Below are 13,887 nucleotides of genomic sequence, written 5' to 3' on the forward strand. Positions count from 1 at the left end.
AAACTAAACAGAAACAAAAACAAACAAACAAACAAACAAAGAAATAGCTAAAGCAATCAACTATAAAAGTGACTAGACACTAACATTTCTCTTCCTGAACCTTTCACTGTTGCCGCAAAGTAAATTATAATTGTATTGTCATTATAATGTTACTTATTTACTAGATGCATTTAAATTGTGAAGCAGGACAAATCCAAACTATCCTGAAATTTAAACAGCTAAGTGATTAAAACAAAAGGAAAAATTAGGTAACCATTTGGTGGATGAACAGATCCCAAGGAGCGAATAACAGTTTGTGATGTTCTCTGCAGGGCATTGGGGTCCACACTATTTTATGCCTGGCACATTCATATTATAGCAACGATACTGATGACCTTGTCTAGTGTTTGAGATATTGGTTAAGTTCTTCAAAATAAAGAGCTGGAAGTTCTTGTGGGACACCATAAATGACAACAGTCAGGGGAACAATCCCAAGAAGAGAGGGAACACTAGGAATCAAGAAGGGACAGGACAGCTCAACAGCATGGAGAAACAGAAAGGTGACCTAAAGGAAAACAGGAATTGGAGAGACTCTAGAGTAAGGCTGAGAGTGTACACAGCCCTCCTGACAATGAGCAGTTCTAGATTCAGGAGTCTTCCTACAGGGCAGGCTTCCCTTGGAGAAGAAATCCATTACGCCAAGTTCCACAGTCTGGATTGCTATGGTCAGTGCCACTTTTAGGTAGTAAAATGGCAGGCTTGAAGGACTTTGGGGTTAGACCTTTCCTTGGTAAAACCAGGGACTAAACAGCAGGATTTAGTTACTGGCCAGAAGAGTAGGACCTAAGTCTTACTTCTGGCCCTAAGAATGATAGTAGGAAAATATTAAAAGTCTTTGTTTATTGTAAACTAGTCTTTTTCTTTAACTTTGCTTCTTCCTTCTTTTCTTTCCTGTGCTCCTTTGTTTCATCCTTTGTTTATTACTTTTACCTTTATTAACTTTTTAGTTCCTAGTATATTAGTATATTCTATATTATTTTTGCCTCCCTTTTTCCTATGTTCATGGTCTAGTAGTCATCTGTAAATGTTTATTTATATTTCGCTTCTGTGTTGCTGCTGTCATGGTAATTTGATTTTTCCCTTCTGAATGATATGAGATTTAAGCCCCCAAAGGCCACTCCTCCCATATAAAACCATAAAGACAGGCTGAGGATAAAGATCTTGCTATGCAAGAATCAGGATAAGAGTTTGGATACCCAGAACTAACTAGATGCCTTTGGGAATGGCAGCTAGACTAGTTCTATTGGTGAGTTCAGTGTTCAACAGAGGGACCCTGCCTCAACAAGGTGGACTGCTATGGAGAAAGACCCTTGACATCAGTTTGGGGCCTCTACATGCATGCCTGCACACCCATACAAACAAATGTATGTCCCATGTCCAAAAGGTTCTTCTACCCCCTACAAAAGCCACCAGCTAGCTCAAATACATAAGCCTGTGGGGACACTTCACACTCAAAACTTACCCACCACAGACCCACAACAATTTAAATAAACAGATGAATGAAGAAGTCAGCTAAAGGCTCAGACACTCAGCAAAGGGATATTTCCAACACCATAGCAAAACAAAGGAAAACAATCTGAAAAGAAACTTTGGAGATTTTTCACTTCTTAGAAAATCATTTTACTAAGGGCTACAGAAATGGTTCAGTGAATAGGGCACAACCCTGCTGACTCACGCTTGATCGCTAGGACCTGAATAGGAGAAGGAAAGCACAGATGCCACCGAATGCCATGATGTGTGAGTGTGCTTGTGCACACACACACACACACACAGACACACACACACACACACACACACACACACAAAACAAACAAATGTTTTAAAATAGATGGCAGGACTCCTAGGACAGAGAGGGCCGGAGGAAACAAGCTCCACCAGGAGCAGAAGCCAGGAGCAAATCCAGCCCTGGGAGCCAACCCAGTCCTGGGACACTGGCAGGACAGGATTGAGCCAACGACCTGACTCAGAGTCTGCGATCTCCACCAGAACCGGAGTGGGACTGAATCAGTTACCTAAGACACAGAGAGAACAAGCTCCACCAGGAGCAGAAGCCAGGAGCAAACCCAGTCTCGGGACACAGGCAGATCAGGACTGAGCCAGCGAGCTCCACCACAAAAGATCCAACTCCAAGCCAGGGTCTTCTGCAGGAGGAGATCCAGACCAAGATTTACAGAAACAGATTAAAGCCAGCAGCCTAGGCCAAAGTAGGACTGAGACAGCAAACTCCAAGGGAGCAGACCAAAGCACAGGAGCACTGAGCTGCCTCCAGGGACAGGAATAACCAACAGGATAAGTAGAACTGTGACAATGACCATATCATGAGGAACAACCAACCATCAGAGCTTTGGATTCACTGGCACCTAGAAGATTAATCACCAGAATCTCAGACAACCCCAACCACACCTATTAGAGGAAAAGATAAGTAGAAAAGGTAAGATCACATGCTATACCACAAAGAGCAACACAATACCAGTAAAACCTAAAGACCCTACAACAGCAAGACCTGAACAACCAAATATGGATGAACCAGAAGAAAATGATCTAAAAAATAACCTCAAGAGAATGTTTGAAAGTCTTAAAGATGAAATGAGAATTTACCTTAAAGAAATGGAGGAAAAAACAAACAAAAAGTTGGAAGATATCAGCAAATCACTTAAAGAAAACCAAGAAGAAGAACTCAAACATATAAAAGAAACTGTTCAGGACTTAAAAACTGAGATAGAAAAAATAAAGAAAACACAAGCCGAAAGAACTATAGGAACAGAAATCATGAGAAAAAGATCAGGAACCATAAATGCAAGCATGAACAATAGAATACAAGAAATGGAAGAGAGAATCTCAAGCACTGAAGATACAATAGAGGAAATAAACTCATCAGTTAAAGAAAACATTAAATCTAACAAAAGCTTAATCCAAAATATCCATAAAATATGGGACACCATAAAAAGGCCAAATCTTAGAATAATAGGTATAGAAGAAGTTCAACTCAAAGGCACAGAAAATTTATTTAACAAAATCACAGAAAACTTTCCCTACCTAAAGAAAGATATGCCTATGAAGATACAAGAAGCTTACAGAACACCAAATAAACTGGATTCAAAAAAAGTCCTCTCACCACATAATAATCAAAACACTAAACATACAGAGTAAAGAAAGAATATTAAGAGCTGCAAAGGAAAAAGGCCAAGTAACATATAAAGGTAGACCTATCATATCAGAATTACACCTGACTTCTCAGTGGAGCCAATGAAAGCCAGAAGGTCATGGTCAAGCATTATGCAGACATTAAGAGACCATGGATGTCAGCAAAGACTACTATACCCAGTAAAACTGTTGATCACCATCGAAGGACAAAACAAGATATTCCATGACAAATCTAGATTTCACCAATACCTAGCCACAAACCCAGTCCTACACAAAATACTAGAAGGAAAACTCCAACCCAAAGAAGATGGCTACACCAATAAAAACAGACAATTGATGATCTCATTATAGCAAATCTCGAGGAAGAAAAAAATGCACAAACTAATATCACCAACGATGAAAACTAAATTAACAGGAGATAGCAACCACTGGTCATTAATATCCCTTAATGTAAATGGACTTAGTTCACCCATAAAAAGGCACAGGCTAACAGGTTGGATACGAAAACAGAATCCATCCCTCTTATGCATACAAGAAACATATCTCAACCTCAGAGACAGACATTGTCTCAGAGTAAAAGGTTGGGAAAAAATACACATGTACTCACTCATAGGTGGTTTTTAAACATAAAGCAAAGAAAGCCAGCCTACAAACCACAATCCCAGAGAACTTAGACAACAATGCAGACACTAAGAGAGACTTACATAGATCTAATCTACATGGGAAGTAGAAAGTAAGAAAAGACAAGATCTCCTGAGTAAACTGGGAGCATGGGAACCTGGGGGAGGATTGTAAGGGGGAGGGGAGAGACAGGGAGGAGAGCATAGAAAAATGTAGAGCTCAATAAATATCAATAAAATAAATAAAAATAAATATCCAACCTCAAAAAGTAATAAATAAATAAACAAACAAATAAATAAAAAAGATGACAAACCAGAACACTAGGTACAGTTAGATATCAACAAAGAGAGGGAGAGAAGAAAAAGCAGTATTTTTCAGCTGGGTGGTGGTGGCACATGACTTTAATCCCAGCACTCAGGAGGCAGAGGCAGGAGGATCTCTGTGAGTTCAATGCCAGCCTTGTTCAGAGTGAGTTCCAGGACAACCAGGGTTACACAGAGAAACCCTGTTTCAACAACAACAAAAATCAAAAAAAGAAAAAAACAGTATTTTCAAAATATGTATAGTATTCCAATAAACTGGGAAAATTCAGAAGGAATGTATAAACCTCTGGCTATTTATATGACCTAATAAAACTGAACAATGAGGTATAACAATAACCTAAACAGATTAAAACTGATAATGAATCACTAATCAAGTCTCCTAACAAAGAAAAGCCCAGGACCAGACATTCACTGCTAAATTCTTCCAGACTTAAGAACTAACATCAATGTTCTTCAAACTATTCCACAAAATAAAAAAAGAAATAAATACTTCCAAACTCATAATATAGAGCCAATACTAGCCTGAGGTCACAACTGGATAAGAGCACAACAGAGAGGAAAATGATAAATGAAATTCTTTGAAGAATATCGATGTAAAGATCTTAAATAAGTTATTTCCAAACAAAATTCAACACATTAGAAATATCGTACACCATGACCAAGTTGGTTTTATTCCAGTGATGGAAAGCTGGTACCACACACAAATCAACAGAAACATAAACATAAACAGAAGTCAAGCTAAGTATCACAACATCATCTTGATAGATGCAAAAAAAAAAAAAAAAAAAACCTCTGACAAAGTTCAATGTCCTTTATGCCAAAAAGCCCTGAAGGAAAGACACGTCTAAGACCACATAATAAACTTACAGTCTTTATGGGGTATGTTGAATGGGGGAATACTGAAAGCATTTCTTCCAAAGTCAGGAACAAAACATGGGAGCTCATTGTTATTGACTTCTAGAGAGAGCACTAAGGCAAGAGAAAAGCATTACTAATGTGAAAGAAAGAGGTCATCACATTACCCCCATTTGCTGAAGATATAATTCTGTACTTAAAAGACCCTAAAGACTCCATTAAAAGACTTTTAGGCTTGGTAAATACTTACAACAAAGTAGCAGCATAAAAACTAAATATACCCCATTTCCCCTACAGCCTTCTCCAAAGCTACTGAGGAGAAAGAATCATATATATGTCTGCTACCTGGAGTCTCCACTCTTTCAGCCTCTTTGTGTGCACTTTGGTGATGAACTGCTTCCTGCTGGTACTGAGGATTCTATCCATATAAGAATTCAACAGAAAAACAGCAGGAAGACTCTCATTACTGTCCAAGGGATTGATGATGATGAAGATAAAAAGATAATGCGCCTTTAATCCCAACACTCAGGAAGCAGAGGCAGGCGTATCTCTGAGTTCGAGGCCAGCCTGTTTTATAAGATCTAGCTACAGGACAGGCTCCAAAGCTACAGCAAAACCCTGTCTTCAAAAACCACAAAAAAAAAAAAAAAACACAAAACTAAACAAACAAAAAATAAAAAGAAACTAATTTAAAGATAAACTTGCCTGCAATAGACTGTGCATCAGAATATGGAGAAGTAATTCAGTTATAGGGTAACGAGTACACGAATATGCCAGTTCCTGACAGACACTGGATTAATGATGATCAGCTGAAGGATCACAGATCATAAGTGGTTGCTGTTCTCTGAAAGTTAATTGAGAATTTCCCTGCAATGAGTAGAATTTCCCTTCTGTCCCTTGTCACATTTTAAAACCCTCCCAGCTTGTACAATGCAACCACTGGGGTCTGCTTTTAATTTGAACTAGTGTAACTTCTTCATGCTAAAAAGAGCTAAAAACAAAAACCAAAAGACCAAACACAAACAAAAAAGTAAAAAAAAAATCCACGTCAGGAAAACAATTCTATTCACAGAAGCTTCAAAGATACAAATGGGTGGCAGGGAAGGACAAATACAGAAAAATGTGGAGGAATAAATCTAACCAAACAGGTAAAAGACTTCTTCAATGAAAACTATAAAACACTAAAGAAAATGTAGACACTGAACATTGTAAAAACTCTCATGTGTGTGGATCAGAACTAATACTGTGAAAATAACTATTACTGAAAGTGATCTATAGATTCAATGACAACCTCATCAAAATTTCAATGTCATTCCTCACAGATATAAAAAGAAATCAATACTAAATGGGTATGGCGGCACATGAATACAACTGGTTATGGAGGCAAGGGAATCAAGAGTTCAAGGCCATCGTTGGCTATACAGACTGGGTTTCAAAAAACTAAAGGAAGAAAGTCAGAAAGAGAAACCGACCAACTAACTAACTAACCTCAACTCGTATGTAAGCGTGAAGGACACCAAACAGACAAAATAACCCTGGGCAAAAGGAGCAGCGCTAAAGCAGGAGAAAATCTATTATCAATTCCACGACAGGGCACAGGAGTGGAACCAGCATGTTGCCACCACAAAACAGAAGAAGGCATCCAGAAGTCACTCCGCACGGCTCTCAGCTATCTGATTCTCAAGGTCTCAAAAACACACTGAAGAAAAGTCAGTTCTAACTAATTCTTCTGGAAAAACTAGATGTGCACTTGTAGAAGAATGAAACTAGATTCCCAACTTTTCATGCTGTACAAAACAATTCAGAATCAAAGTTAAACCTTCACGGAAGACCTGAAAAGCAGTACCAGAGGAATTCTGAATTTAAAAATTGGGCTATAGGCCAGGTGTAGTGTGGCTCACGCCTTTATTCCAGTGGGAGGCAGAGGCAAGCAGATCTCTGTGAGTTCAAAACCAGCCTGGTCTACAGAGAGTTCTAGGACAGCCAGAGCTGCATAGTAAGGCCCTGGAATTGACTCCCAGGACTGCAAACACAATAAAATCCTTAAAAAACAAACAATCCCCCAAATATGAAATGAGTACATAATGGAAGACAGTTCTCAAAAGAATGATAAATACAGGGGCTGGAGAGATGGCTCAGTGGTTAAGAGCATTGCCTGCTCTTCCAAAGGTCCCGAGTTCAATTCCCAGCAACTACATGGTGGCTCACAACCATCTGTAATAAGATCTGGTGCCCTCTTCTGGCAGAGTACTGAGAATACTGTATACATAATAAATAAATAAATCTTTAAAAAAATAATGATAAATACATAAAATGTTCAACATCTCTAGCCATCAGAGAAACACAAATCAAAACTGCATTGGGAGTCTATCTCATTCCAGTCAGGACTGTCATCAAGAAACAACAAATACTCAATAGGATGGGGATGCTGTAAAAACCTTATGTGCTGTTGCAGGGAATTCCCACCAGGGAAATCAAAATGAAGGTTCCTCATAAACCTAAAAACAGAAATATTATATGGTTCTGTTACTCTACCCTTGGCTATATATCCAAAGGAATCAAGATAGTAATCAACATACAATAAAGAAATCTAGGGCTGGGGAGGAGGCTCAGTGGTTAGGAACACTAGCTGCTCTTCCAGAGAACCTGGGTTCAATTCCCACCACACACATGGTGGCTCACAACTACCTTTAACTCCTCTTCCAGGAGATTAAACACATTCTGCTTTCTCAGGCATCAGATTTGTAAGTGGTGCACAAACAAGCAGGCAAGATAACTGTACACATGAAATTAAACATTTAAAAAATAAGAAATCTGCATTAATATGTTTATAGCTGCACTACTCACAATAGCCAAGTTAATGCATCAGCCTAGTTATCCATGAAGGATTAATAGAAAAAGGAAGTAAGATACATAGACACAGACACAGACACACACACTGGACTATTATTCAGCTTTAAAAAATGTGAGTATGTTGTTTGTAAAAAGATGAATGGAACTAGAGATCATCATGCTAAATAAGAGTGACTCAGACAAATTCGTGTTTTGTGTCAGATGCAAACTTTAGATGTAGGGTGGTGGGTGGAAATGGAGGTATACACCTTGAATTCCACTACTTTGGAGGCTGAGACAGGAGGACTGCTGCAAATAAAGGCCACTCTAGGCTTCAAAGTGGTAAGGCAGGCCAGGACCTTGTCTCTAAATAAATAAATAAAATTAAAAAAAAAAAAAAAGAAAGGAGTGGGGCAAAGAACTAATACGACAAAGAGAAGGGCCTGGGAAGAGAGGGCAACTGGGAGCTTATATGATCAAATACATACATACATGTGCCACAATGAAATTCATTATTATATACAATGAATATATACTAACATAGAACAGAGACTCTCATATAGGAAGGATTTAAGAAGACTAAAAGATATACATCTTTATAAAGGTTTACTTAGGTTTCAAGCAGCTTGGCCAATAAGAAAATGTTGCTTGGGACAATTAATGGTATGCAGCTTCTAAAAAGAACACAGTTCACTGTGGTTAAGAGATTTTCTGAAGGTGACGATTGCACTGGTGAATAAAGTCATCATGCACCTGCAGGTCCACATACGTTCATCCACACTCACATGGAATGAAGTCTATTAACAACAAGTGAGTAAATCCTGCATTTGGTGGCAGTTCTATAGGAGTACAGTATGAAACTGAGATGTAAGACTGTAAAAACATGAGAACACAAAATTAATTTCAGCAAGCTAATAACCTATTATAAATTACTATAATTTAGAATCTTCATAGTCTCTCCATTCCATTTTGCATAATGTAATAGCTTTACATATAAATGAATCGGAAGCAAAATGGTTAAAAATGTTTCTGCTAAATCCAAACTGTTTGGTTTTTAGTGAAACTACTACTACAGCATCCCGCAAGGAAGAGAGTGGGGGCACCCTCCCTCCAGAACACAATGCTCCAGCCACAGAATGCAGCTCAGGGACTATCTCAGCTCAGTACCTAACTACAAAGAAAGACTTGTGGTTTTCTTTTTTTTTTTTTATATGGAACGCTTCACGAATTTGTGTGTTATCCTTGCGCAGGGGCCATGCTAATCTTCTCTGTATTGTTCCAATTTTAGTATATGTGCTGCCGAAGCGAGCACAAGACTTGTGGTTTTCAAACTCTCCCTCCGCATTTATTTATTTAGTGTGGAGTGGACACGTGTGAAGGGACAGCACTCAGGTTGTCAGGCTTGCTGGCAGGCACTTTTATCTGCTGAGCCATCTCATGGTCCTTGACTTACATTTCTACTACTTAAACTTTTTATTGCCACACCATTTTCTCCTTTCAAACACTTACGTTCTCTATTATAGTACAGCATAGGCCTACAATAGCTCAGAGTGCTCTACATCTGTGCAGCTAACACAGTGGTACCATGTGGCTGAGGTTAAAATCATTTGAATGATGCTAGACAACACTCTGAATCGATAGCTGTATAGTTACTACTTGTACATTTTTAACCATTTTAAAATCCCCGTTTTGGCCCTGTTTTAAAACTGACCATAGCAGTGGTGATAACTTAACCATCAATTTTGGGCATAGCAGTACATTCCTGAAGTTCAAAGACAAATCTCAATTCTTAACTAGATATTAATACACCATCTTCCTTCTTTACCCTAAGAAAAGTAAAAATTCTTCTTGTAGATGTCAACATTTCTATGTTTTTTTTTTTTTTTACATTTTGTAAATTCTCATAAAAAGTTCTCTAGTTCCAGCCAGGCATGGTGGTGCATCTTTAATCCCGGCACTTGGGAGGCAAAGGCAGGTGGATCTCAGTGATTTTGAGGACAGCCTGGTCTACATAATGAGTTCTATGACAGCAGAGCTATATAGGAGAGAGACCCTGTCTCAAAAAAACAAAACAAAACAAAAAAACCCCACAAAACAAAATCTCTAGTTCTAGTGAGAAGAAAGTATTATGTCTACATTACCAGTAATAGTAATAATTAAATAAACAATTTGTTAAACATTTGCTAATAATGTTTGTTCTAATATTTCATCATACTTGTATGGGTTATTCTCAACTACAAGTGGTTTAACTAGAGAAAACAAACCAAAAATCCTTTGATCCAAAATTTCCTACACCTCATTCCACAGCTGGGGTTCAACCCTCATCCACCTCACTGTGCTGCAAACAGAAGGGGATCTCCAGCTCCACTCTCCACTCACCCAGTCTGTGGCTAGAAGGTTGGCTAGAAGAAAAAATGTACTTGGTTAGCCCAAGTTCTTGGGATGGCAGTGGAGGTGACAGGAAGCAAGGAAGTTAGGAAGAGATGGGAGGTGAGTGACAGGCTCACAGATAACTTCCAGAGCCTGGGGTTCCTCTAGGAGGCTCTGCTTAGCTGCTATGCTGCTGCTTCTCCTTTCCCAGACAGCCTTTCTATAGCTCATTCTAGAATAAACACAAACTCTTCAAGTCCAGAAATTAAGGAGAAATTACCCTAGGGAAGGTGGCTCACACCTGTAATCCCAACACTTGGGAGGCTGAAGCATGAGAACCAAGAATTTGAAGCCAGCTTGGACTATACAGTGAGTTGAAGGCCAGCCTGGGCTACTGAGTGAAACCTTCTCAATAAAACAAAAACAAAAAGGAAAACTACTTATGTGTATATCAAAACACACTTGGTACAAAATTCAATAATGCAAAAGGTGATATATAAATTATTTGTGTTGAGAAGTCAGTTGAGTAGTAACCATGAACAAGGCTCTGGGCTCAGTTTCCATAGCAACCTTCTACTGCCCTCAAAATTAATCTCCCTTTTATCCTTGTTGCTTAGCTCCATTACCAATGGCAAATGTTCCAGTTTCTTGCAAAGTCTTTGCTCTATTAAATATTATTCTGTCATTCTTCTTGGATACAATACAAACTTAAAACTCCAGAGAGCACATCCTTACTGAACATTTATCACTTTCAAATAATCATCCATCTTCAATTAACAAACTCCATAATTATCTAGCAATGCTAGGCAGGAACCGTATCACCATGTGTGTAAAGGAAGCACAGCAAAAACACTTCAGAAGACCTGCACTGAGACCTGCTATACTGTTAACAGCCAGCTGACTTTTCTTTCCAAACCCCTAAGATATGAATACAAACTCACCCTTACCTAGTTCACTGACTAAAAGAACTCAATCATTTAATATACTAATATATGGAAAGCACACTAAAACACTACTGTACAAATGTAAGGTCATGATTATTCATTTGTATCTCTATAGAAACAGTTAAAACCAGTAAGATACAAAATAAATACGTAATACACATACCTTTTGCTATGCCAGTTATATGTTATATTACAGTCAGTCTCACCCTTTAGGTTACTGTGTGGAAAGCACAACTCAAGTGTCAACAGAAAAGCTTTCTTTTGAGAAAGTCTATGACCTCCAAGACCCTGCTCATAATGACAAGAGGTAAATAAATTTAACTGAGTTTAAAAAGTAATCTCTCTGTCTCTGTGTTCATATGTATGCATACACACGGGAGCATGTGCAAACATACACACAGAAGCCATAGTTAACTCCGGTGTTGTTCAAGAAGCTGTGTCTTGTTTTTGAGACATGTCTTTCACTAGTCTGGAAGGCACCTGCCCATCTCTGGCTCCATCCACATGTACCACCATGTCTAACTTTTTATGTGAGGGCTGGGAACTGAACTTAAGTCCTGATATTGATGGAAATCACTTCGATGAGTAAGCTACCTCCCTCACCCCTAACTAGCTTTTTAAAAACTAATTTCTCTTTATTGTATATTTTGTTTTTAAATTGAAGAAAACTGTTCCTAGTAAGAAGAGTAGATATCTGCTGATCAAATATCTACTGATCAAACCAGTTGAGCTAAGTTTACAGATTCACTGAAGAAAACAATAGTTCTGAAAGGCTATGAAACAATGGGGACAGAAGACTGTAGGAAAATAAAGCTCTTTCAATATTTTAGGACTTAAGGCAAAATTTCCAACAGTAATTATGGGAGAAAAGGCATAAAGAGGATTAGGTAAGTACAATGGTTCATATGTGTATGGGTGAGAGCAACAAATGGCTCATTGCAAGAAGGGCCCTAGCTGCTCTTCTCATCTATGGCTGCAGCTTTTCCTTACCTCTTCAGCTGTGCTGAAATGTCGCCTCTGAATTTTCTTAGGGCTTAAAATACTTCGACGACATGAACCACTCCAGGATGGACTTGGGACAGGCTTAATAGGAAATGACTTTTCATATGCAGATACATGGCAGTGATGATTTGACTTTCCTGTAAAGGTGTTTGATAACCCACTAAAAAAAAAAGTTTGTAAGAAAAGATAAACTTAGTGATTATTTCCAATTTTAAGAAATAATAATAATAAAAACAGCTAGAATGACAGATGCACATTTGTGAGAAATATGTAAAATATAACACACGAGGTTAAATAAGAGGTTCTGTCTCTTAAAAGATCTTAAGATTGCTAAATCAGCTGGGTGGTGGCACACAGCTTTAATCCCAGCACTCGAGAGGCAGAGGCAGGCGGATCTCTGTGAGTTCGAGGCCAGCCTGGTCTACAAGAGCTAGTTCCAGGACTGGCTCTAAAACTACAGCAAAACCCTGTTTCGAAAAACCAAAAAAGAGAGAGAGATTGCTAAATCATACATTTATCAAATAATTAAAACTTTTTCTTGGATCCACAATCTAGAATGAACCAAATAGCAAGCAATATAGCATGAGGGAGAACAAAGCAGATTAGTCTTTGTTGAAAAACCTAGAGTGGAGGCACACTAACCACATACACATTTTTTTTTTCCTACCATACTTCATTTCTATTCCACAGTCTTGTCCCTAAAGCAGTTTGGAGATACTTTAAACATGTAAGGATGGATCAAGCTGAGGTCTCACAACTGAACTTTTTTTTTTTTTTTTTAATTTTTTTTAATATTTTTATTTATTATGTGTGCAATGTTCTGTCTGTGTCTATGCCTGCAGGCCAGAAGAGGGCACCAGACCTAATTACAGATGGTTGTGAGCCACCATGTGGTTGCTGGGAATTGAACTCAGGACCTTTGGAAGAGCAGGCAATGCTCTTAACCGCTGAGCCATCTCTCCAGCCCCCTCACAACTGAACTTTTACAGTGAATTTTAATTTCCTCCTTCCTCTCCTCCATCAAGAAAAGCAACCAGAAGATGTTTTTTTCCAAGCCAAACAGCACACTCTGTGATCTACAGGCTGTTTGGCACACTCTGTGACCTACCAGTTATACAGCATACTATGGATTCTTACTATCTGAGCCCTTCCTAGTGGTTTTCCCACTGACATAAAAAACTACCTTTGTGAACTCAAAACCTTACTAGTTTAAAGCTTTCCCTCCTTAAATGATTCTTTCTATCTGCCATTACCTAGTGTACTTACTCTGACCAAAATGAATTTTTCTTATATTTCATTCCCCTTTAAGAACTCAAACAGTTGAATAGCTGACTAAGCTAGATTCAGTAAACTAAACTAATTATATGGTCTGAAGCTAAAGAACACCAAAAAGCAAATATACTCTCTAACTCTTCAAAACCTGTGGATTTTTATGTTAATACAGATGAAGAACGAAGGACTCCAGATTTCAGCTCAGGCTTATGCTCTTAGGCTGGGAGGACACAGTTAACAAGAAAGCAGTAGCAGTGCAAGTGTCTGGGAAAGGCAAAATGGTTTTCTACAATGTCTTTTGTATCTGAGCTTCCTCAAGTGTGTTTTTTTCAACATTAAAATAACCAAACAAAAAAAGGTATGAAGATACCTTGCAGTGCCAGTAAACAAGTATCCTACCATATTTAATAAGGTTGCGTCTACCAGAGTCAGAAGCAAGTTCGAAGGGGAATGTGGCAGGGAAACCACATCAAATGCAAACAAGC

The 13,887-nt window shown here is 38.4% G+C and overlaps 1 protein-coding gene and 1 non-coding gene across 10 annotated transcripts in view; both read right to left on the reverse strand.

Moving 5' to 3' along the window:
• The window catches only part of Senp1 (SUMO specific peptidase 1), a 59,961-nt gene that overhangs the window by 28,420 nt on the left and 17,654 nt on the right, over positions 1-13,887 (reverse strand). For all 9 annotated transcript variants that reach the window (XM_075960533.1, XM_075960532.1, XM_075960529.1 and 6 more), the window contains one exon: positions 12,119-12,290. In XM_075960533.1, the coding sequence (XP_075816648.1) occupies positions 12,119-12,290 (172 nt within the window). The remainder of the gene's footprint in view (positions 1-12,118; positions 12,291-13,887) is intronic.
• Positions 9,020-9,126, reverse strand: LOC142845363 (U6 spliceosomal RNA). The gene has a single exon (XR_012909909.1). It is a non-coding gene; the product is annotated as a U6 spliceosomal RNA (small nuclear RNA).

This window comes from Microtus pennsylvanicus, chromosome 2 (genome assembly GCF_037038515.1).
Source record: "Microtus pennsylvanicus isolate mMicPen1 chromosome 2, mMicPen1.hap1, whole genome shotgun sequence".
NCBI lineage: Eukaryota > Metazoa > Chordata > Mammalia > Rodentia > Cricetidae > Microtus > Microtus pennsylvanicus.